General features: G+C 30.6%; 2 protein-coding genes across 4 annotated transcripts; one reads left to right on the forward strand and one right to left on the reverse strand.

Annotated features, from left to right (window-relative positions):
- Positions 1-4,857: 4,857 nt before the first annotated feature.
- Positions 4,858-13,111, forward strand: LOC110698005 (MADS-box transcription factor 23-like). Of its 3 annotated transcripts, none has more exons than XM_021875404.1 (9): positions 4,858-5,040; positions 5,152-5,355; positions 10,401-10,476; positions 11,634-11,695; positions 11,988-12,087; positions 12,190-12,231; positions 12,330-12,413; positions 12,550-12,704; positions 12,798-13,111. In XM_021875404.1, exons 2-9 carry the CDS (start codon positions 5,174-5,176, stop codon positions 12,805-12,807), a joined length of 711 nt encoding a protein of 236 aa, XP_021731096.1. In that variant the 5' UTR covers positions 4,858-5,040; positions 5,152-5,173; the 3' UTR covers positions 12,808-13,111. The 3 variants fall into 3 exon arrangements, with proteins under 3 accessions (XP_021731096.1, XP_021731098.1, XP_021731099.1); XM_021875406.1 differs by having other exon boundaries at positions 12,801-13,111; XM_021875407.1 differs by having other exon boundaries at positions 11,646-11,695.
- Positions 13,112-19,415: 6,304 nt separating this feature from the next.
- Positions 19,416-22,086, reverse strand: LOC110698192 (transcription factor bHLH18-like). Its single transcript, XM_021875593.1, has 4 exons — positions 21,737-22,086; positions 20,633-21,085; positions 20,112-20,546; positions 19,416-19,820 (listed from the first exon to the last, which is right to left on the reverse strand). Exons 1-4 carry the CDS (start codon positions 21,776-21,778, stop codon positions 19,719-19,721), a joined length of 1,032 nt encoding a protein of 343 aa, XP_021731285.1. The 5' UTR covers positions 21,779-22,086; the 3' UTR covers positions 19,416-19,718.
- Positions 22,087-26,634: the final 4,548 nt, after the last annotated feature.

Consider the following 26,634-nt stretch of genomic DNA (forward strand, 5'->3'; position numbering starts at 1 on the left):
GTTGACATGTTTCTTTAGTCACGTTTTGCCAATGCACTCATTCAACCATTAATATCTTAACCTAATGATAAGCAAAAATTATAAAAAGTTAATATTTTAAAATTTTATATCGTGACGAATCTAACAAGATCCTACATAACTATATTTTTTATTACGTATAAATCACAAAATACGGTCAAAGGGAAGCGTGTGATAAGTGCTAAAGTCAAAATTTGTTAACTAAAAAAAATAAAGATAATAATAATTAAATATGTCAATGATACGATCAAAATAGAGTATTTTTTATCAAATGTGGTTAGTCAAAATGATGCAGCTACTAAGAAATCGAGGTGGTTTGAGCCCTTAAGGGTTAGAGTGCTCGTCATGAGATGCATGACATAGCATTAACAAACATAGAATTAGGTGATGAGGCCCACCAAATTTTCAATGCGTAGCATCAATCTTTGCATCAAAATAAGCCATATATATCTAAGAGAGAATAAGATGTCGTAAGTGCAAAGGCTTCAACTTTAATCTTTTCTTTCTTTAATTAAAATCTTGGTATTTACGAATTTGAATATTAAAAAATGACAACAACTTACATGAACTTAATTGTTCAATATTGAATCTAATTCATGAATAACACATCAATACAAAGTAATTCTAGAACTTGTCCTATTTTCGTGGTTCGTTGAATATGGCTAGTTGTATTTCTCCTCAGGGATTTTGTCTGAGTTTATATGGAAGAATATATGACCTCTTTTGACAATTTATAAATATAGAAACTTTATTAGGGTTTGACATCAACAACAAGAGTAGTGAGAACATCTTTGAGAGAGAAAGAAAACTACTATCAAAAGTGAGGGACTTTATAAAAACTATTTTAACCTAGCAAAATCCTCTTATAATCCTATTATTATCTTATAGTAGAAAAATTAGACTACCAGTCTATCACTCCCATGAATTTTGAGTTTTTCACTCATTTAGGAATTTTCGTGAAACCAAATTCTTTTATTTCTTTTTAGTTACTTTCATGATTTTTGTTTACAACTATTTTTTTGTATTAGCTAGGGAAAGAGCAAGTTCATCAATCAAGTGTACATTAGTTTTCCTTGTTAATTTGTTCGTGTTTGCATGTTACTGTGTCATAATTTAATATTAAATATCTCCATACCATGCATATTTCTAGGGCAATAGACATACGCCAGTCGTCAGGTGGACAAAGATAAAGATTCAATTATAATATATATTCATATCCTAAAAAAACTATATGCTATATTTTTCCAAAATCTGCAAAACCATGTGCATGCTTTCGCACTTCTATAGAGTGCATCATAAACTTCATGCGCCCCAAGTAATTAGGAATAGTATTTTATTGTTACTGTTAAGATTTTCTCAAAATTTTAGGAAATCCCAAATATTCAATTTGGGTAATGAACTCACGCAGCAGACATTTCTATTGTTGGAAAGATAAACTATTTTTGAAAGGGTACCTTTTTTTTGAACTTTGAGTCCATATCATTTGTTGATGATTGACACCTGGCTAAGGTTAGTCATCTGCTTAGTTGGAATCCTTAATCCTTTTAATTTGTCTACTTAATTAAATAATTAGTCAGATTCTATAAGATTACACAAATGGACGAATCTCATTGGTCTAGGAACTAACATTCACGTGGGCATTAGCCAATTAGAAGCGAGGTTTAAGGACATCGATCGTAGTCTTTATGATTAGTGTCTAAAACAACCTCCCAACCATATGTATGCATTAGCATTAACAAAGTGCTAGAGTGGTATGATTAAGATTATAAATTTGATTAAAAGAGTTTTAGGTACAAAAAAAGAGGAAACTTTTTCAGGTTGAGTTTTCTCCTTTTGGGTTTTCACCGGTGCAAATGTAAAGTCACCATTTCCTCATGTGGTTGTGGCTAAAATGTCTACTATTGTATATTTAACTCAATAAACAACTATTAAGGGTTGAATATGCCTTAAAAGTTTAAGTTATTGCTTGATGGAATTTTAAGCACTTCCTTACATATATGCACATGTGTGCCGGTTGCTCAAACTTGTGCATTGCTATAATGTCTATATAAGGTGGAATTTGGAGGAGAGAAAAACTCAATTGGATACAAAGAACTCTTACCGTTCTAATTTAGTTGTCCAACAAATCTTGCACTGAATTTTTATGCGATAAGTAGTTGTTAACTTATTAATTGTATCTTGATTGACTAATAAATCAAAGAAATTGTTAAAATTAAATTGAAATGGACATAAAAGAAAAGTATAATAACAATCTGGATCGAGGGAGGAGTGGAGATGGTACAGTGATAGTTACAAAGGGATCGATAATTGGGGGGTGGTATGGTTGAAAAAGGCTGCAAGAGATGGGTGGGGCGACGAGGGCAATAAAATACAAATAGGATGAATTACTATATAAGATAATTCCTTCATAATACTTACAGTAACAAAATACCGATAATATAGACATGATTTGATCATACGTTTATAAGCTAAAACTGGCCTGAATATATTGTAACCAACTATGTTACTTTGCATTTGAATATCAGAATATATACCATGTAACATCAACATAGGAATTGGATCCGCCCACTAAGTATATCATAGTACCACTTTGTAATTGTTTATTCATAAAAGATGGTGGTTGTTGTGTTAAAATTGATCATCATGCCTTGTTGAAAGAATCCGATGCAAGAATTAGTGGACGAGAATACGGCTCTTCTTACCTACTAATAGTGAGACAAAATACTAGAATTTCATTGAATTAAAATGGATAATAAAGAGAACGAGAACAAATTAAATTAGAAGAATATCCAACATCTTCATTAAATTTTTCTTTTGAAGAAAAACATCTTCAATAAATTTCCTATAACGTAACATAGTGAAAAAGAAATTGTAACGATATTGAATTTGACTAGTCTAAGTTAGTATAGAGTCTAAGAACCTTCCTTTTGCTCTTATATATATATACACCAAGCTGCGAATATCATTAAATAAGAACAATTTCCAGCAAAGTTGTCAAACTTTGGGGACAAACAATACACATATTTATTATATTAAAATATAATGGTAGATACGATTTTTATCCTTATAATCTATGTCTCATTACCAATCAAACCTTAACCCATCTTCGCCTAATTAAAAGCAGTCAGGTTGAGTATAAACACCTATTAAAAGCCCTACATTTTGTCGGCGTAAACCCTAACTTCTTTCTCTTTCGATCTTCTTGAGGTTGTGCCTCCTTACGTGTTACGTCTCTTTGATTACCATCACACCAAGCAGTCCCAAATGTTTTGAATTGGTTATAAATCGTGAAAAAAGAAGTGCATGGACAACTAATATATAAATTTAGTAGGTTATATTAATCTTACTTTAATCAGATTAAATGTTTAGATGAAACTCTTAAGTTTGTATAAGTTCAGTTTTCCTTTTATATTCGTCATGATATTGAATAACCCTCACTCCCCAATTTCTTAAGCTACAAACTTTGAAATTTTCACAATTCAAAAACACTTTTTTGCCATTAAAAAAATAAGTTATAAATAAATTTGTCTTCATACAAAATTGTTGTATTCCCGATATGCATTTTAAATTTATCGTTATTTTATAATTTAAGTTTATCAGTACTACATCCTTTATTTTTGAGTATTTGCAACATTTACCTCTTTTGTTCCATTTCAGAATACACTATTTTTAATTTAGCAAGGAACCATTATTACATAACTGTTTTTCTCTTCTACTAACCTCACTTGTACTAATTGTACTAACTCTTTATTGTTATTTTCTTCGGTTATTAGTATCCTATTAACTTCACTTGAACCTTAATTAGTTTATTCATTCCATGTAATATCTACAATTACTTTTCCTAAATTCTAAAACTACGTGCATTCTCAAGTGTTCCAAGTATTTATGAAAGGAATAAGGTCCCATTTTGTTTCTCTTATTTTCGATTACTTCAAGTATGATAAGTTAAGATAGAAATATTTTGGTAAAACAAATTCTAATAAGGGTCACCTCAAATTAAGACTGAATTATTTTTTAATAAGTTTAAATAAATTTATTTTTTTTTTCCTTTTTTTTTTAAAAAAGAAAAAAAAATTAATTCAGCTCTGTTGCTACTGTTGATAAATAAAGTCAGCTAAGTTCCAATATATTCATGTAGGATAAGATAAGTTCATATAAGTGAAAATCAAGTCAATTGAACACACCCTAAATATATATTACGAGTAAATTGATTTCGGCACAATTCATTGTGAGAAGAGCATAAAAGATTTTGTTCTCACAAATAGTGTGCCAAAATCAATTTTATTTTGTTGTGTTAAAATCATTTCTCATATAATCCGTATTGGCGAACTATTTGAAGATATCTAATTTTAATTACATTGTCAACCCCAAATACTTATGCAGCTAACGAGATCGGGCTAGAAAATCAATAATAAATCTATAAACATCAATGGGTCAATAGTTTCAAGTTTTAATAGTTTGAATCGTGGTCAGATTGATTTAAATTTAGGAAGATATTTGGATCCAATCTAACTTTAGTTATTTCTTACGGAGTACTTATACATTTTTTTATAAAAAAAGTTGTATTATTTTTTAAACTAATTTTGTTACAATCCCAGGTGTCAGTGAAGAATACGCCTGACGGCGCTATTTTATTTTCTATGCATAGAAAGACTGAATTAATTTACTCCCTCATGCCTTCAAGTACCTTAACTTCTATACCTTAAATGGAAATTATAATTTTGGACCACCCTAAAAATTATTATATTATATTAAGTACAAATTCTTATAAATTATATAATTATGTTGTACGGCAAAGTTTAATTATTTAATACTCGTATAAACAACTTGTTAATTATATATGGACCTCTTATTTGGTTGTACAATATATAGTATAGTTTTTCCAGCCTCTATTTGCAAGCAAGCTGCTGAAATTAAACTTATTAATCCCTCCACAATTAATTATCTTCATTATAATTAATTCTTTTAGGGCACAAATATTTTCTCCTGGTCAGAATCATAGAAAAAGTATACTAAATTAGGGTAAGTCCTAGGAATAATGGGGCTATTTATGTATGATTTGATGCTTTGTTCATCATTGAGCTCAATTTCTTGATTGTTTCCCCTTTGATTTGTTTGTGTTTTTTGTAACAGACGAAGAACTTAAGGATCGATAATGGGAAGGGGGAAGATCGTGATCGAAAGGATCGATAACTCAACGAGTAGGCAGGTGACTTTCTCAAAGAGGAGAAAGGGTTTATTGAAGAAATCTAAAGAGCTTGCTATTCTTTGTGATGCTGAAGTTGGAGTTATCATATTTTCCAGCACTTCAAAGCTTTATGAGTATTCCAGCTCGAGGTTTGATTTTATTTAATTTTTCAATTAAACTTTATATTATATGATTAATTTGTTGGTTAATAATATAGTTCCTGCAATTTAGATACTATGTAAATAATTATTTAATGTAGATGGTTCCAATCTTTTCTCCGAAAGAAATTGACAAGATTTTAGTTGTTGGTTTTAAGCAAAAGCTGAAGAATTATTTGACATGCTCGAGACAACCCAATACAAATCCCATTGTAGGCCAAGATTTAGATATACAAACACGGATAAATTCAACTTTACAACTTCTATATTTTGAATTGATATAGAGGTCAGTTCTTAAATCGCCAACATAAATATGTAGTATTCTGTATAATCTCAACAATTTTAGTACATTGACCCTATTTACACTTTATATAGTATAGGGTTGTAACATCCCCTGTCTTGTGTTTAGATAAATGAATTGTACGGGTATATCCTTCATCCTAAAGTAATATTATTTCAAAGTTTACACCATAACTATACTATCAGTTTGTAAATTTGGAGTAAGGTTGTCCGCTTATCAAAGCTTTAACAAGGCAAAATGACATAAACTAAGTTGATAATTTTGTTATATACACTAATAAATCTTTTATGGATTTGATTGCTTGTCTCATTATTAATTCATATATTACTATTAATATGACCACTAACTTTAGACAAAGGTTGAATCGAATTTGATATGGACACTATCAAGACCAATATTAATAGCATAATGAATATCCTTAGCTTAAAATTTAGAATGAATGATTAAGTTGCTTGTGTGAGTCTTGCTCACGAGGTGTTGATATATATATATGTATGACCATTGCTAAAACTTCAATAATAGGTATATTCAAACTTGATGGATTTATGATACTTCTTAGTGAAAGGCAATTTTAAGATATGGATGATTTAAATAACAACATACACTCTGTTTGATAAAATTAGTTGCTATATTTGTTATCAGTTATTGTAGCGACTTGATAGCAATTAGATTTTTATCAAAATATATTTCTTCTTAGCTATTAGCATTCTGCTAAACAAGTTGTGGATAGTAAAAGAACAAAAATTTAACCATATTTTCCCTTCAAAAGAAACTTCTATTCCAAAAAGTTTACACATTAAGCTTTTTTCAAAAACCACCTCAACCACTAAGTTTAAATTACCTTGTAAACACTACAATGAACACCACTTCATCACACCTACCTTTAGTTAATATTTTGACCTATTCTACCACTATAATATTGCTAACATTACCATAATCTCATGAAAATAAAAGCAACCTAATGCCTTTGATTCCAAGGTTTAACACTTCTCTTACTTACATCTTCAAATGAAATACATACTCCAATTGATCTAATTTTCACATAAAAGCAATAACCTAATGCCTTTAGCGCTTGGATACATAAATGCACAATGTAGTCATTATGAATCTTTATCTTTACTTCTTTAATAAAGTTAATATATTTAAACACACCTTAAGCTAGAAAGGTTATTAATTAAAAAATAAAAACAAACCAAAGATGCGAGAGCTAGCCGAGTTGGGGACACCGAGACCATATTTAGATTTATGCCGCTCCAATAGACATCTAAAATATCATCGATCAAGCCTTTTATCCTTACAATGTGTTGAGCAACTTAATATTAATAAGAAAAAACTATGTGTAAAATTGTAAATATACATAAATTGCTATATTTATCTTGTTTATTTATTGTAAAAGAAAATAAAGGAAAAGTTAATCTGTGGAAATACGTGAAATCTTTCTAATTATAACCGGGCAATTCTTATTTCCTTAGTTTTCCTTCCAAAACCAACAAAAAAATTGTGGAAATATTGAAATCTAAAACTCTTATTTATGTGCTTAAAAAAATATTTATGTCAATATTTTTCCTCAATAAAATAAACAAACAATTGAAAACTAGTTAAAAATTATAATGTTCAATAGTTTTGCTTATTAAACAATCAAACAAGTGAAAACTAGTATGAAGTAATTTGTATAAATTTTCTTATTTTCATATGTATCCATACTTTAACTTTTCAACCGAATTTTCCACTACTCATATTCTCATTCTCAACCGCAGTTAAGGGAGTTAAAGATATCATAACCTCACACCGTATACATTACTTCAAATGAAAAAGTTTATCTCCTATTAGTGGCGAAGCCAAGATTGTCATTGTGGGGGGAAGGACTAATTTAAGGACGTTGCTTTATATTTTGAAAAGAAAAAAACTCTTACAAAAGTACTTGAATATATACTGTATGTGTTGTATAATTTTTTTAATAACAATTTCATTTTCAAGTTCTTACTTTTTTTTAAAACAATCAATAATTAAATTGAAAAATGTAAATCAATTACCAAGTCATATACAATCAAAATTATCAAATAATACATAAATGTGAATTTTAAATAATAATCCTAACAAATTAACAATTTCTAATTTAAAATTAGGAGCCCGGATACAAGACTTTTCTCTTATAAGTTCAAAGTTCTCAAACCTTAGACAGTTTAATTTATATTAATAGATATGTAATAAAATCATTACCTTTGCCCAAAATCCTTATTATTACAACCAATTAATAATTTTGGGGTTGTAATTTGTGCAATTATTTTAAATTTTATGTAAATTGCTAAGGTAATTTAGAAGTTAGAGCATGATATCGTCAAATAGTACTCCATAATACTTCTAGTTGATCGAATCAATGGGAGTCGGGAAAGGAACGACAATTACTTTTGGGTGTTATATAAGAGAAATAAAATTACATACCGAAGGAAGGGAGTGAAAAAAAGGAATTGTTTTATAAATGAATAACATTTTTTTTTAAAAAAAAAGGAAAAAAAAAACATTTGTATGAAGTAGTAGGGATACGAGCAAGGAAAGGGGAAAATCAATAATCATAACTAACTATATACTAAAGGCGAAACCTGGAATGACACTTGTCATTTCTTTTCCGCCTTTTTTTTCTTTCATTTTTATTTTTTATTTTTTTTTATTTTATTTGCCATTTTTTTATGACATTCATTTTATAACCTAAAATGATAATAATTTCCATTTTGACAACATATTAAATCCAATTATACTCAATTTTTTTTACATATATTTTATATACTAGTATAAAAATACTAACGTAGATAACATAGATTAAAAATAAGGTACTGTAATATATTATATTCCAAGATTACTATAATATTATCAATATCAATTTTTTTTCTCCAACTTTTATCATTTGTAATAAAATTTATTTTAATTAAAAAAGAAAAATCATTTTGGTACGTAGCATACTTTGTATAAATCTTAAAATTACATAACGTTTATAAGAAAAAAATTATTTTATTATAGTATACATAATATATATTGGAAAATTAAATCTAATTACTCTAAATATTTATGTGATTATTTAAAAAATAAAAACCTCTACTACTCACTAAAAATATATTTAAAAAAGTTGATTACGGAATGCTAATTATCCTAAAGTAAATAAAATCAATCAAATTTTCATATTATGCCGGTCAAAGTGAGTCAACAATTTAAGGATAAATGTATATGAGTTTGTATATGGGTACTAACCTAAGCTAATATTTTAATTTTCTTATATAAAACTACCTTATAGCTTCTAAATTATATATATATATATATATATATATATATATATATATATATATATATATATATATATATATATATTATGCAATACAATTCAATAACCTTTACATATTTGGTATTGGTATAAACTAAAATTCAAGTTATTTTGTTACAAATAATTTTTTTGGATAAGTTATTATTGAATTAACACCATTATTTATAATTTATTTGTTGTAAAATTAAATTTAATTATGACCGTAGATGGCACGAGACTTAACCTAGTTTTAAAACAGAAATAAACAAGAAAAAAAAAGTGCTAGATGTAGGGGTTAAACCCACAACCACAAACAAACCTTGTTGACACTTTAACCACTAGACCACCACATATTCTTTGTCAATGTACTACTCACAATTGTTCAAAACATTTTTTTTTAAAAGTGGGTGGGGGCGAGGGGGGTGTGGGGACAGCTGTCCCCCCTTGTCCCCACCTAGCTCCGCCTCTGTCTCCCATTGAAATATATTTCAACTGTACAATCAACCATCTAATTCATCTTAATTGAATTGTAAATTAGTTGGTGCACTCGAATGCACTGCTCATGCTGCAACTGGTCAAATTAATAACTTATGTTCTTTGGTTTTGAACAATATATTTTTGGTTTTGATTCTTTTAAAGTATATGTTCATTTAATTTATATTATTTACTATACAGTGCAACCCTCGTTCTTTCACTTTATGAATAAAACAATGACACATGTATTTTACATTTGAACTACATGTTCTTTGAGTTTGGACATTTATATCAAACATGTTTATTCGTATTAAATTAAATGTTCATTGTAGCTTTTATAGTGTGTTTGGATTGAAGGAGATGGAGGGAAAGGAAGGACTGGAAAATGAAGTGGAAGGGAATTATAGGATAAAGAAATAAAGGGATTAAATTATAAGAAATTTATTTCTCCAACAAAGAGATTTGGAAGAAAAACTCATCTTTTACCCTCCTGTCCCTTTCCTTTCTCCTCTTGTTTTATACTCTATCACGCCCCTTCACACGAGAGGTTGTAGCTTGAATTGTGGATACAGCATGAGCCCTCCTCATACCCAGTGCTTAATATTCCACTTGAAAGTGTGGATGGATGAGATTCGAACCCGTGACCTTTGTATCACGTTAGCTCCGATACCATGGTATAAAGCCAACTCAACCAAAAGTTTAAGCTGATGGTTGAGGCCTAGGAATATGTTTTATACTCTATCAAAATCACCACATTAATTTTCGCATTAGTCAGCCCGGTTTAGGTTAGTGGATAAAACTCGGATTATTAGGCGGTAGAGGGGTGGATGATTTGGACATGCAATTGTAAAAGTTAGATATCATAGTTTTAATTAGGATGAGGACTAGTTACCCAATGTTTTTATGCACCCTTCTCTAGCAGTACACAAACATGGTCTAATTGTGTCAATCTAATACATCTCTTGGCAGCATGAAATCAGTTATTGAAAGATATAACAAAGCTAAGCATGTGCAACACCATATGAACTCAGAATCTGAACTAAAGGTATGATCTTTGTTTGTCACGGTATTCTTAATGTTATTGTAAATCTTTTTCTATTTAATTAAGATTTAAATAGTTGCATTATTGCATATACTCCGTATATTACTACTAAACCTAACTTTCCTTAAATGAAGTAGATGTACTATTATAATTCACTCCTCCCAATATGCTAGCAAACTAGCAAAGAATACAAAAGAAAGGATAAAACTTACTCCATCCGATCCTTTATGTTCTCCGCTTGTGGATGGATTTCTTTTGTGAAACAAAAGAAGTCAAAGTGGCATGGGAAGAACAAAAAGGATCGAGAGAGGGAGTACTAGGTTTATAACATTGAAGTGGAAAGTCCAAAACCACAAACAAGACTACAATGATACTTAAATGCTCAAAAAGTGTAGCTCAACCCCAAACATAAGCACGGTTTATGTGCTAGCTAGGGATTGGAAAACAAGTTGATATAGGTTGAATAGCAATTTTGGCTTTTATTTTTGAACACCAATTCTTTTTTATTGTTGATCCATGCAATGTAGTTGAGCACTCCATGCATAAATATTTGTATGTATAGAGGTGCAAATATAAGTATGAATGTATATCGTGTATGTGTACAATTGTACATAGCATTGTGCCTGTCGGTATGAACGAACTATACTTTAATGGAATTATGTTACCAAAAGAAACCAAATCATAGAAGATTTAAGATTAAGGTCAAGTGGTCAACAATAATTCCATTATAATGTAGTTCGTTTGTACTTACTGTTGCTGCTAAATAATACAGATATATACATTGTAATAGGGGTGCTCACATACATTAAGCAGATTCTTCCACACCAAAAGACTGCATACTTAAGAAATTCTTATTCTGAAGAATATTTGTGAGTTTAAAACAAGAATCAAGTTTACATTAGCATCACAGCTGTTAGTAGAGAAATGTTCTCAGATCATTTATGAAAAAAAAGACATCTTTAAACTAGAAAGAGTCGAAAAGGGTGAAGAAATTTTACCTTTGGATCAGGTATATCTCTTTCAGATGCTTAAAGATGAATTTACATAAACTTAGCTTTTATCATCTGCCTTATATTAAGAAGATAACAAGTGATCATTACGATCATGTTGATAGTATGTGGTGCAGTACAATGTGTTAATTATAACAGTTTACATGCTAGTTTTGGCGACAGGAGGCTGAAATCACAAGGCAGCAGCTGCAGGACCTGCACGAAAGCTACCGGTATGCTTTCTCTCATCACTAGTTTTTGTTTTTAATTTTTGCCATTCACTAGAGGAGGCAGGACTTCTGATTATAATACTAAATAGTAACTACTCGTATTAGTTTGCAACTGGACGAAAAAGGTTGTTTGTTTAATCATTCCCTTCCGTAGCTTACTAGCCATCTGACCTTAAATAGAAAACTTAAAGAGGCATTTGGGTAATTATGATTTGGTGTAGTAGTTCGATTAATATATAAACAAACAGTTCATATACCCTAATTTAGGGACTTCATTTCCATTCTGATAAGGCAGGCAACTTATGGGACAAAAGCTCTCCTGTCTAAACATAGAGGAGCTGCAATCCCTAGAAGAGCAACTAGAAATGAGTCTTCGAGGGGTTCGTATGAAAAAGGCAAGAAACTCGTTACTTGAGAGTCTAATTAGCTAGTTAACTTCGTTTCAGTATGAAAATTAGTTGTCTTAATTTACTGAACAATGCATCCTACCAATGCAGGAACAGATCCTTACAAATGATATTCGAGAGCTTAACCACAAGGTCCTTTACAAGATTATTACCTTCCTTTTATATTCTTAACAGAAAAGATGACAGCAAAATCTTACTATGTTAGTTCTAATACCATTTCCTTTTTACAGGGGAATATCATTCAGCAGGAAAATATGGAGCTATGCGAAAAGGTAAACCTTATGCGTCAAGAAAACACCGAAATGTGTAAGAAGGTACGAGACCCTATGACAATCAAAAGAAAACATGATCTACACAAGTTACTTGTTCTGTTTCCATTATAATTTGTACAGACTTATATGAGACAGATTGTTGGCTTGTCTAAGCTAATCAGCTTATTACCTTTCTCAGCTTTATAGTGTGGGAAACGCGACTGAAGTCAGCAGCAATTCCTTGATGCCGAATGGTTTAACCACCAGAGGTGATCCACATGAGCTAATCCATCTTCGATTAAGCCATCCTGAAAGGCACAGAAATCAGGCAATAGGAGAAACAACAGTATTGGGGTAAGATTATGTCTTACTCTCTTACCTTATGATAAAATGTTAGTTTTTCAAACTTTATTGCTGAATCTGAACCAGTATTTCAAAACAATGCAGCAGACTATAACTGTATGAAGAAGTTAAGCATATATGGATCAAGAAGTGTGATTAAAGTTTATAACATCGCCATGAACAAATTTTTTTCTACAAGAGACAAAAGTAGTGCATGAAGCTAGCAAGATTGGTATCAGAATGTTGCTACTCTAGCAAAGTAATATTGTAAAAACTTCATAGTAATGAAGGTCAAAAGTGCATATTGAGCATATCAAACGCTCTGCTTTCTTTTTCTTTTGGCTTATGGGAAGGTGGCTGAATATGGAAGTCTCTTTTTATCAACTTAACTACAAGAGTAAAGAGAAATATCATCATAACTATAGGACTATGTTCAAACCCTTCATATCGTTGAGATCATAGAGATAAAAACACATCTAGTTGATATAAGCAAGCCACTCAGGTAAAAAACATCGAACTATAATCCAAGTCAACATCCTTTCAAAGCATTTAAATGTTTTAGGTCCAATGAGGCAATTACATATTGAACCCCAAACTCTACCATCATCCATTGATGTATAAGAAACTATGAAGTTAACTATGTAACAATGACTGTCTAACTATGAACAGACATTTTTTACTAGGCACTTGACTTGTAATACTCAAAGGAACATTCAACTTTAATTTTTGAGTTGGGACTTTTTCTGAAAAACTATCTTATATATTTCAGATTTTGTGAAAAACTAGCTTAAAAAAAAAATTAGAAGGAAGTACTTATAAAATACTTCCTTCCTTCGTTTTTTTTTTTTAATTTCTTTTCAATACAATATTTTGACTTTTCCACTATTTATATATACTTCACTTTGACTAGATTTGATGAGTTATATTAATAGAAAAATATAGTCATAAGTGATCTTGTTAGATTAATTTTTGATTTATACTTTATTTATTATCAATTTTTTATAATTTTTACACGTAATAGTAAAACATATTAATGATTGAAATAAACACATTAGCAAGTGTGTAATGAGAAGTATTGCATTAAAAAAAAAAAAAAAAAGTACTAAATGTAGTAATAAGTAGTACATGAACCTAATTTTTTACGATGAAAGGGAAGGGGAATTGGGGGTTATGGGAAATTGGGTAAGAAAAGAGGGAAAAAAAAATGTGTCTCTTATTCTATACTTCCTTTGTTTTTTAATAGTTACAAAACTTCCCAAAAATGATAATGTTATAACACTTGCAACTACACCTATCAATTCCTGACTCGATTCGGTAACCTGACCCGATTCTAAGCCCAAGTTACTGAAAAAGAACCCCAAATCTGACCCGACCGAAATGACCCAAAATCAACTCGATTTGACACATTTATCTTATTTTGTAACAACCCAAATCACTCGAAGCAAACGACCCAAATGACCCAAACCCAACCCGTTGACCCGAATTGATTGGTCTAGTTGCAACACACTATAAAAAAAATTAATAAAATAAAAAATTGGTTGAAAGTTGTACTATTACCCTTATTTTAATCTCATGGTCCACTAAATTATACTTCTAACAATCTCTCATCCCTATTTTAAGTGTATTAAATCATGTGAGGCTCACTTTTCTTAAATACCGTGAAAAGTGTGTGTTGTAAGTATTAAGAACCGGAATTATAATGCTAGAATCCTACATTATATTCTTATGAAAGTGGTTGAAAAACGGATTTTGATTTTATTTTAAATGTTTGGTGATTTTTGTAACCCACAAAATAGTTACTTTTACCGATTATAGGCCTGAGCTCTAAGGCGTCACTTTGGGCCTTTATTGTGCTTCTGACTTCTTCTTGGGCCTCTTTTATTAGGCCTCGATCATTACAAATCCAAATGCTTCATTATTCACTGTCCTCACTGGGTTTGGCCTTCCTTATTCAATGCTTCAAATCTTGATCAGAATGAGCTCCAACCTCCTGTTCTCCTCATAATGGTGTAATAAACTCTGGAATCACGGTAGAATGCCAATTCATTCAAAATAATAACAACATATATAATAAATGAATAAATAAATAACTAAATAAATAAAATGAGGAAAAAAACTAGAAAACACGTACTTTCTCCGTTCTTTTTTACTTGACCCGCTTTGACTTTTATACTATTCACCACCCCTCCTTTGACCGTCTTTTGTGAATAATATGTAAGGAAAAATATATTCATGTTGGATTTTTTTTAATTCGTCTCAATAAGTACTATCATAATATATAACTTTTATAACTTTTACTTATGGAGAATTAAAGTTATTGATCGTTAAAGTTTTGCATTGGCAAGCGTGATAAAAGAAACAGGTCAAGTAAAAAAGAACCGAGGAAGTATTTATTAGTAATAAAATTTTATTGGTAGAACACCGATAATCTCAAGAAATATCATTTTCAAGATACTTTGCGCATGCATTAAACTTGAATCTGGACGACAAGAAGCTATCTTAACCTCGCTAGGCATTGTGCATTAAACTCATCCAACTTACGCAAATTCTTAGCTACACACTAGTGCAGCTAAGCTAGCTATATATATGAACATACAATACTTCAAAAATGAACATACGATTTTTTTTCCTTTCTTTATATTTTTACTCTCTCTCTTCTTCTTTCTTACCTCTATTAATTTTCTCTCTCCTCTGTTATCTTCTAATTTCGAAATTTTCTTTCTCCTCTTTTTTTCCTTTTCTTATAAGTTAATTTTCTTTCTTACTTCGTTTTTCTTTAACCATTAAAATTATTTGTTCTTCTACTTTGGGCATCCTCCAATTTCTCACCATTGTAGCAATCTTCATTGTCATTATCTTCGTCGCGATTGTGAATCGTTAGGTTATTTTGATATTTTTTTTTGTTTATAAATATGTTAATGATATAAAATTTTGATTTCTATCAATTTTGATTTGTGATTTCTAATTTAGATTGATAATTATTGTCTTTATGATGAACCAAGATTAGATTTAGGGTGAATTTTCAAATTGTTAGTGTTAAAATAATTATAATCAAACTTGTGTATAATTTCTGGAAAAAAAAATTAAATTAACACGTAATTTTAAAATTGAACATTTAGTACAAAATGAAATTTAATACATAAAAAAAGAACATATTTTAACGATTTACTGTATCTTTATTTTTTGTTAATAATTATATACAATGAAATTGAACATATATGAATATATGAAACTCATGTTCATTTTTTATATATATTAAATGTTCATAATTTTTTGTTTGATGTGTTCATGTTTTGAAATGTTAATTTTTTTATGCTGTATGTTTATTTTATTTGATGTGTTTATATATTTTTTTTATACTAAATTTTCATTTTATTTAATGTGTTCATATATTTTTTTGAAATGTTCATTTTATAAGGTATGGTCTAGCTATCCTATGATTGTATGATAAATGTTAATTTTTAATATACTAAATGTTAATAAATTTTTTACGTGTTCACTTTTTACTACTAAATGTTCATTTTTCTTTATGTGTTCATTTTTTACTACTAAATGTTCATTTTTTTTACGTGTTCATTTTTTATTACTAAATGTTCATTTTTTTATTTTTTTTGTTACTTGTTCATAATGTTTTTTTACTAGATATTTATTTTTAATATGATAATTATATTCATTTTTAATATACTAAATGATCATATTTTTTAAAAAAATATTTATTTTTTTACGTGTTTATTTTTTACTACTAAATGTTTTTTTTTTTACGTGTTTTTAATTTTTATTTACTAAATATTTATTTTATTGGATGTGGTACAGACATGCAGTTATCCTAGCTAGGGGTGAAAGTTCGGTTTTCGGTTTGGTTTTTTGCCCAAACCGAAACCGAACCACTCTAATTCGGTTTCTGGATTTTAGAAACCACACCGCACCTCTTTACTTTCAAAACCGAACCAAACCAAACCATTATTATTTCGGTTTCATAAAAAAAAAAACCGAACCAAACCAAATTTTCTTATCAAGTACCATAAACATCAAATTTTGCAAAAAAAAAAAAACCAAATCAAACCACACCAATCAAAACCGAACCAAACAAAACCAATCCATACAAACATAATTAAACAAGTTTTCTAACATGATAAGAAAAAATTGAATAAAAAGTGCCGAAATATCAGAAAAATATTTGGACATAAATTAGAAGTTTAGCATAAATTAGTAGAAAAAAAAAACTCAAACCAAATTAAAAGAAAGAAAAAAAGGGTATACCTCACATTCCATCGAAAAAACATCGAATTTGGCTTTTAAAGGTCAAATTCGACCATGAAAACTCTAGATCTAGAGTTTTCATGGTCGAATTTGACATGAAAAACCTTTAGTTGATGGTGTTAAATCAAAACCTCGAATTTAGTAGATGGTTTTCGTAGATGGTGAAGGAGGGCGAATTTGAAAGCAAATTCGTGATGTATTCGTTAATGGTGGCGAGGAGAAAGACAAGAAAAAGGTTGATGGTGTTCGTAGATAGTGAAGGCGAGAAACGAAGAAGAGGAGAGGAGAGAGAATGGACGGAATCCTCAAGAGGAGAAGAGGAAAGGAGAGAGAAAGGGTGGGGGAGAGAGTGTTAGGTTTTTTTTTTTTGCATTAAATACCTAGGGTAATTTAGAGTTGGGCTAGGGTTTAATTGGATTGGGCCTATATTTCGGTGTGGTTCGGTTTTGTTCGGTTTTTCATTTTCGCAAACCGAAATCGAACCACACACCGAATTTTTTTTTTTTTAAAAAACCGAAACCGAACCACTCCCGAAAAAAACCGAACCAAATTTCTTATTCGGTTCGATTTTCGGTTTGGTTCGGTTTTAAACCGAGTTTGTTTCACCCCTAATCCTAGCAGTATCAGTGTGCAGCTAAGATCTACTGTCCAACTTGTTATTAATTGGGCTCTAGACACAGGTTTTTGTATACAGACTTAATAATAAGCAGTCAGCCCTATATTTATTTGCGCTTAAAGCGGTTTCAAATCAATCACCTTTTCTCTCATTCCAAAGTCCATAGTAGCTTAGCTTTCACCCACTAAATAGTAAATACTACATAGGTAGAATTGGGTTGTGGTCTCATCATTGTCCTATTCGGTTAGAGTTAGAGAGCCAAATCATTACAATTTTACTAACAGATGAATACCGCAATTTTTTAGATGCACCCTGCAACATCTATTTCTGTGTGGTCCAGCATTAAAGTACACCGCTTTACTTAGCTCCTTCTTCTCACTAATTGTCGAGTTTATGAGCATATTCACATGTGAGTGAAAGTGTTGTCACACATTAAAAAAGTATAAAAGTGAAGAGGTATATTGAGAAGAAAAAAAGGAAAGTCGTATCCACTTTATAAGGCTAAGGAGCTACTCCCCTTATTGTCATATGGTGGAACATTTTTAGTCGTATAAAGTGGACACTTGTGACGGATGCGGCCTAGACTCTTTTATCACTAATTCATATTATCGTACTCAGACCTCATGGAGTAAAGGACCACCATCAACCAAAACTTACCGCCTCTACGTTGCCGATTAAAACTGCTTCTTAACTTCAATTAGTTTTTTGATCGAAATTCCATCGAAATCTACCTCCGTCGTAACAGAAAATTTGATGGATGAAATAGAATCGAGCGGCAAAACATAGCAATTACTTAAAATTATTTATTGGTTTTGTTTGAAGAAGATAGTGATGATTTGAATACGTGAGACTTGAGATTAACTCAATGCAACAATTTGTTCAAGGAGAAGATAAATTGAATAGAAATTTTAAAATCCAATTCTAAAGTACAAACAAAGAAATTAATTAAACTCATTGTCAATTGTAAAACAAACAAATTTCAAAGTAATTCTCTCTCCTCTGCTACAAATTCATCATCCACAACAACAAAATCTGAAAGGGGATTTGAGATCTGAAAGAGTGAAAGGGGGATCAATGATGGTGTTGCATTGTTGTGGGTAGGAATTGAAGCTCGAGGGAGCGACGCCGCAGTTGGTTATTGTTGCAGATGTTGATGGTGGTTGCGTGAGGAGGGTGGAGGGATGGCGCTGGTGGTTGCGTGAGGATCAACGGAGGGAAGTCAGGCGAGCAAGTCGTTGGTGCCAATGGAGGTGAACTGAGGGAGATCTGAGAGGATGAAAGTTTTACCCTTTGAGATCTGAGAGGAGAGAGAAGATAGAGAAGAGAGAGAGAGAGGGGCGGTGTTTTGAGGGAATGAGTTAGGTTTGTTGGTTTAGGTATTTGGGAAAATATTATTAAAGAAATAAAAATAAAATATAATAAAGTAAGTTGTCACTAAAAAGTACTCTGTAAAAAAATTACTATGTACGTGATTTTTTCGGATATCAGAGCGGATATTCATATCGGATATTCGATATCTGATTTTTTTTCGGATATCGGATATCCGAAATCTGATATTTCGATATCCGATCCGATATCCAATTTTTTCGGATCGGATATCCGATTTGAAATTGATTAATTTTGGATCAGATATCCATAATTTTCGGATTGGATGCGGATTGGATTATCGGATTTTCATATTTTCATATAGTTTTGTTCGGCCCTAAATGGAGGTGGAAAGCTAATGCCCTAAGTAACGACGTTTGTTTCGATCAATATACTAGACATGAGTATGTAGCAATTTGTCCGAATCATCTCGTCGATTTGACCACAAGGCAAGACAAAATCAATTTCACCCTCTTGATCTCTTTCATATGCAAATCATATAGATCGATCAACTTCTATTTTCTTATAATAATAGACGTCGTTATGCTCGGATGATACAATAATCTCGTTAAACATTTTGAGTTGACACAAATGGAAATGTTTCATATATCAGAGCGTATGCAGCCATATCTTGCGTGCATATAGTTGCCTACTATGTATTATTCATATGATGATTAAACTATAATTGTTCCCTAAGCTTAAAATGGAATGAAAATCCAAAAGCAAGTACTAACATAAAAAAAAAACAAATTTAAATTAAAGCGTACAAGCTCAACAATTAAAAATTAATCATTTTTGTTCGATTTTGAATGGTCGGTAGTTAAATGAAAGGCGTTGCGAAGAATTTTAACCAAATCTCTTACATACTTGTCATAGCCCCTTTCCATCTGCAAAAATGAATCAAATGAAAAATTAATTAATATCAACAAAAATAATAAAGATTCATAAAAAAAAAATTAAAAAAAAATACACTCAGATGTAAGTGCAACCAGGGTTAGTTTCTGCTCGTTTAATATATTTTTGCTCTTTTCAAAATTTTAAAATAAGTAAAAAAATATATCAAGTGAGCAAAAAATAAACCACCCTTGGGTGCACCTACTTCTGTGTACTCCCGGTGTACATAAAAGGTGTTGTAAGATTCAAGGAAAAAAGAAGTAAAGATGCGGAAGGTGAATCACCTGTGCAACAATGGTAATGTCTAGGGCTATGTCGCTTAATGGGGCAACATTAAAATTAGTAATGGACAAACCATGCTTTTGTGCCTCTACAAATAGCTTTACGAAAATACCCTTCTGTTTTTCACAAAAGATTCTTAAGAGAAGTGCCTTCCCCATCACCTTTACTTCAATTTCCGGTATTGAATCACTACTACCACTGCAATTACCATTACCATTGCCATCACCATCACCATCACCATCTTTGCAACCACCAGAACAGTCATTCACAGTGGACGAAGAAACATTATCATCACTACTGTCGTTGTCGGCTTTCAATTTAGATTTGTTGACAACTACCACTGTCCTCTTTGCAATTACACTTTCAAGTACCTTTACTTTCTCTTGAAGTTCCTTCATATGTTTGATTGCCGCGCCTAAGACTGATGTTTTATCGATCTGTATAACATTATAATAGTAAATAGATCAATTATATATACTTGTAAAACAGACATTATCACTTAGAATGTTACAAAAAGGTTCACCTTCTTAAGGCCGGGAATCATGGCCGAGAGTGAAATCATCATGTGGCTGAGTAGTTCCCGCCGTTTCCTCTCGGCAATAATATGATCTTGGACTTGGCCTGGCTGTCGCTTTCTCTTTGAACCAACACTCATTGCTTGCTTCTTCGTCTCTTTCTTAGTTTTGGATGGTTGCCTCTTTCGAGCATCAGAGCATACAATGTTATCGCTATCATTTTTATTATTGTTGTTGTTATCGTTGTGATTTTCACTAGTATGAAGGGTCGATATACATTGATCAATAGTATCAAAAGCTCCCTCAGGAGAGGCCGTGTCGTCGTTGGTGGTGTAGATAGGATAAGGGAAATCGCTACCAAGTATAGCAGCGAGTTGTTCTTCAAAAGTTGGTTCCATTGTTTCACTTTTTTGATAAGGTTCGTCGATTAAACTAGGATTATTTGGATCCATTTCCATTTCCTACATCAAATAATTGATACCATCAATTTGTTAATTACACTTTTCATAACATAGACCAATAATAATAGTCCAAACGTCAACGACAAATTGAGAGTAACTATCGAAGTCCTTACTCGTTACTGACTTTTTTTTTTATACTCACAAAATATCATTTTAGTGCATTATTTGAAGACCGTGATTAGATACATAAACAAATAAATTAAGCTATGAAATTTAAATCGTAACAATTTATTATCACTTTCTTCTTATTGGTGGTACAATTTTATCAATTAATTTGTCTTTTTCATAATATAATATCTACCTTAAAGCGCGTATGAAAATGGTCTGTTTTAAATAAATAAAAAAGAAGTATAACTTTTTGGGATAAATGTTATTTTATTTAAAAATTTGTAGTATTTATTCATCATTTCTGTTTTATAAATACCTACAATATGAGAATTGAAAATTAGATTCATACATTGTATATATCATAGATGACAAATAAAGGTCACTCGATCAAAATTTGTGATTATGCTACTATTGAAAACCATAATTTTTGTGAAACAAAATGCAATGTGATTAATACAAGTAACTAAATATTGACATTCCCCTAAAAAAAAACTAAATATTGACATTTGGAGAAGTAAATTGAGTAGAGATTAGAGCTCTTACCAATTCTGCTAACCATGCTTTCATAGTCATATCCAGCGTCATTATATTGTTTACACTTCTTTAGTTGTTCAAGTAAGGAAAGTAAAAACAGAAAAAGTTGTTTACGAGATTTAGACTTAGTCTTTGGGGCACCCTAATTTATTATATAGAGGGAGGATGCCAAAATTTGTGCTTTCTTCTTATGTATTTTTTTAATATTTCTTGCTGGCTAACATGGCAATCTGTAGTTGTACGCTAATAAAATAAGTTTGCATCATTTTTAATTGATGGTTAAATCATAATGAATTACAGAGAAATGTGAAGATATTAGATGGGTTCTTTTCAAGAAACCTCAATTGATCAATTTTCTTGCTACGTGTTGACCGGTAATAGAGCGACTATTATAATACGGAGTACCCACTTTAGTTTCCTATTTTCTAATATAGCCTAGGTTTTTTGATCCATACAATACTCTATTACGACTTATTATATGAACACATAACATTCGTCACATTTCCTTAATGTATTTTTCTTTCCTACATCTTAAGTAATGCTTTCTTATTTAAATGGTAATTATCTCATAATAAATGTCAAAAAAAAAAAAAAAAACTTTTATTTTAAAGATAAAAGGAGTATAAAACTGTAACCAGTGTAGTATGTACTTCACATATAGTATTTAGTTTTAACAATAGAATTTTTAAAAAGTCACTTGATGATTCAATGCAAGAGACTTCTATATTCACTATCCCTAAATTCATTGGGATATAGCTTCCCATTATATTGATTGTAATATGTTAAGCCTCATATAGTGTATAGATAATGGATCAATGTTATAACCCCTAATCTCTTGTTAGATTGTATATATACTTTTGTTCAAACTCTAATACAATTATGAAAAATTAATTTCTGATATGGTATCATAACCTCTATACTCTAAACACTACAAACCCTAAATTTATGATAGTCCAAGAAAAAAAAAGGTAAAAGTCATAACAAAAAAAAAATCTAAAGATTAGAAATAAAATAATCATTATTCCGTATAAAGAATCTCTTGATTCTCACATGAACTTATCATAGTGCTCTGCCTATAAATTATTGTAAGCTTGAATTAATAATACCAAAATAGATCGATCTTCCATATTTGTAGAACTTTGATGAAAAATAATTTGATATACCATTTGCACTTTCATTAATGAATTTATTATACCACTTGATCTGATCAGTCTCAGCTCTTTGCTACATGTTGACTGTTGGTAGAATGGTAGAGCAACTATTAAATTACCCATTTCCCTTTTTCTAGCTAATTTAGACTAGATTTTCGCTCCAAGCAATACTCTGATATTAGTGATGGAGTGATTACATGAACATATACTATGTACTCGTAGTTTCTCCATTCCTTATTTTTTGCCTCATTTAATTTATCACGGTCTCCAAAAAGCGTCTTTATATCTTTACTTTTATAAGCGTAAAAATTATAAAACTAGATATTAATAAAATATACAACAAGATGAATCCAACAAGACTTCATTTAACTATATAATATCTTATAAATTAACAATGATAAATGGTCAAAGTTATAAAAATTTGACCCAAATATTAGCAATGGGCCAAACAAATAGAGACAACAGGAGTATTATATTCCTTATGATTATTTATGGGAAAGTTTTCCAATGTACTTTTTCCCCTGTGTCTCCCCTGTGTCTAAAATAAAGTTATTCATTTTTGGACGGTGTTTATCTAACAATACAAGTTAAAATTGGAATAATTTGTATTTTTCATTTTTATAATATGATTGATTTACATACACTCACACATTCATATTTAAGAGGTGTGTAAGGATTTGTTGTAAGCGTGAAAATAATTCTCGTCATAGGAAAACTGGAATCATCTAAATACCCTCATTCTTATTTAAGAGACATTTGTTGCAAGCGTGAAAGTAATTCTTGTCTAATTAATCTAATTGCAATCCAAGGATTAACCTTATTTTAATATCGATCTGGCAAATTGTCTATACTAAACCAAAAAATCTGAACTTGAATAAACCTATTATAGGGCACTTTCTACATTAAAACAATAGTTTATTCTAAATAAATTACTATAATAAATAAAGAAATTAAAGTGAAAGGGTTAGAAATAGTCAAATTTTTGAAAAATTAACTATTTTCGGTGTTTGAAACCCTAATTTTTTTAAAAAAAAATGTTTCTCTATTAAAACATATATTTATTGTTTTTCGATTATATATGTGCAATGTTTTTTAAAGATAGTGATTTTTACTGAATAAAAATTATTTTACTGAAATGAAATAACTTTTATTAAACTAAAGTTATATTGATTGAAGTGAAACTATTTTTGTTGAACTTAAATTATTTTTACTTAATATCTTTTTTTAAGGTGGAGAGAATAGTGTCTTATAACAAAAATGTGCGGCTGACTACATCATATGGTCGCTTGTAAATAACACAATAACCCCTATAACACTAACCGAATAACCCTTAAAACACGGACTGTATAACACAACTAAAAATTAAGGTTTTTGCGACCGTCGCAAATGGCCGTTGAAAATAGCAAAAACGGTCGCTAAAAATAATTGCGATCGTCAACGGTCGTAACGTGGTGGTCGTTATTCACTTGGTCGCAAAAAGTCATTATTGCGACTGATTGACGGTCGCAATAAATTTGTGACCGTTTTCTATATTTTCAACGACCGTTATTAAAACAGTCGTCACAAATTTTATTAATTGCGACCGGTTTACTAGCGGTTGCAAATTTTATTAATTGCAACTGGTATACTAGCGGTCGCAAATTAATTCATTTGCGACGGCTAAAGACAGTCGCTAAAAGTTTTTAAAAAAAAAATTAAAAAGACGGAAACAAACGAAACCAAATATCAATCAAAATCCAGAAATCAAATCAAACAAAAAATAAACCTAAATCATACAAATCCAATCAACCCAAAAATAAACCTTGAAAATCAACCCAAAAACAACCACCAATGAAACCTAGCTGAAATTAAACCAAAATTACAAAGCAAAAACAAACCACAAAATCAAACGAACGAAATAAAAAAAAATTACCAAAAATCCAATCCAAATTTAAAACGAAAATCAAATCTAAAATTTACAAAAATCAAACTGATAATTAACGAAATAACATAAAACCCAAAATGAACCAAAATTCGAACAAATAAATCGACCAAAAATTCAACCCACAAAATTCGACCAAAAAATCGAACAAAAAAGAAAAAAAAACCCACATAAATTGAAAAAAAAAAAACAACAAACAAAAAATTAAACCCACATAAATAAAATCGAACAAAAATTATACCCACATATATGAATTCGAACTAAAATTTAAATCCACATAAATAAAATCGAATGAAATAAAACCCACATATGTAAAATCGAAAAAAATTAAACTCGCATAAATTCGACCAAAAAATTGAATAAAAAACGAATTAAACCCACAAATCGAAAATCGACATACCTTTCCCAATATTTATTTCTCTTTGGGTTTATATGGTCAAATTCGACCATGAAAATTCCAAATCTGAAACTTTTATGGTCGAATTTGACCATAACACCATAATTCGAACAAGAACAAAGAAAAAATGAAGAAGAAAAAGAGAACAGAGGGAGGAGGAGGAGAGGCGGTGAAGATGGTGGCGGAGGAAAGAGATGCGAACGCCGGTATAGGGGAGGAGGAGAGAGAAGAAAGAGAAGAGAGGAGGTAGAAAAGAGAGAGGTTGTGAGACAGAGGAGAGAGCGGCGTGAGGTTTAAATGAAAATTAGGGTTAGGATGAATTGGGTACCCTTTTATACCCGATTTTGTTTTTAAAATAAAGGCTTTAGCGACCATAAAAAACGGTAGCAATTTACAACCATTTTTGGCGGTCGCAAAAGTTCTTTTTTTTTCTTAAATTATTTTAAAATTGTTTAAATACCCTTGCGACGGTTTAAAAGGGAAAAAACGGTCGTAAATCTGCGACCGCTTTCAAAAATGGTCGCAATGTTGCGACTACCTTCAAGAAGGTCGCAGATTTCATATTTTGCGACCGTTTTGATGACGGTCATAGAAAAACGATCGCAATTTGACCAATTTTTAGTAGTTTGACCGCTATAACACTAATCGAGTAACTCTTATAATATTAACGAAATAACCTCATGATGGTTGGTCACACCGTGTGGCCAACCAAATATAATAATTTGTGAAATAAAAATAATAAGAATGTTTCATCTTCACATGTAGTACAACAAGTCCATCCCGTAAAAAAATAAAAGGGAGAAAAAAAATAAAACAAAATAAAAAAGGAAAATTTAACATCAGTGGACTAACCTTTAGCCGGCTCTCCAATAATAGACTAACCTTTAAATCTTCCAGTTTTGGACACAAGTTTGCATAATTTCGCCAAAAATAGACTGAGTAGGTTACGTTACCTGTTGTAACTGGTTTACTTGGTGACGTGGAACTTACCGTTGGGTTTTTTTTGTTTCTTCAAAATAAAATTCGTGGCTTTGTTTATTCCTTGAACCGAAATTTTGTTCTAAATTGTTTGGCAGCAATGGAGAGGGCTAAGCATCAAATTGAAACATCAGGGTCTTCTTCTTCATCAGGGGGGGGGGGGGGGTTCATATGGGAGGATTAAATGTAGTTGCGGAAGAGATGCTGTTGTGAGGTCGGTGAAAAATGGTCCAAATGTGGGGTTGAAGTTCCATGGTTGTCCATTAACAACATTTACCAACATCAAAATACCAAATTTCAGACACAACATTAACAACAACGATTCAATTAACAACAATTCAATTAACTACAATTAAATTAACTATAATTCATTTAACTACAATTCAATTAACTTCAACTCAATTAACAACTTAACATAGCAACAATTCGCAATTTTTACTGGGCAATTTCAGACCATAAA

This window comes from Chenopodium quinoa, unplaced genomic scaffold, assembly GCF_001683475.1.
Source record: "Chenopodium quinoa cultivar QQ74 unplaced genomic scaffold, ASM168347v1, whole genome shotgun sequence".
Lineage (NCBI taxonomy): Eukaryota > Viridiplantae > Streptophyta > Magnoliopsida > Caryophyllales > Amaranthaceae > Chenopodium > Chenopodium quinoa.

Coding starts and splice junctions, on each gene's coding strand:
- LOC110698005 (XM_021875404.1), top strand. CDS start 5,174: ATGGGAAGGGGGAAGATCGTGATCGAAAGGATCGATAACTCAACGAGT. Junction 10,477..11,633: donor ACTCAGAATCTGAACTAAAG/GTATGATCTTTG, acceptor TTTACATGCTAG/TTTTGGCGACAGGAGGCTGA. Junction 12,088..12,189: donor GAGGGGTTCGTATGAAAAAG/GCAAGAAACTCG, acceptor CTACCAATGCAG/GAACAGATCCTTACAAATGA.
- LOC110698192 (XM_021875593.1), bottom strand. CDS start 21,778: ATGACGCTGGATATGACTATGAAAGCATGGTTAGCAGAATTG. Junction 20,547..20,632: donor TGATTCCCGGCCTTAAGAAG/GTGAACCTTTTT, acceptor AATGTTATACAG/ATCGATAAAACATCAGTCTT. Junction 19,821..20,111: donor ACATTACCATTGTTGCACAG/GTGATTCACCTT, acceptor TCATTTTTGCAG/ATGGAAAGGGGCTATGACAA.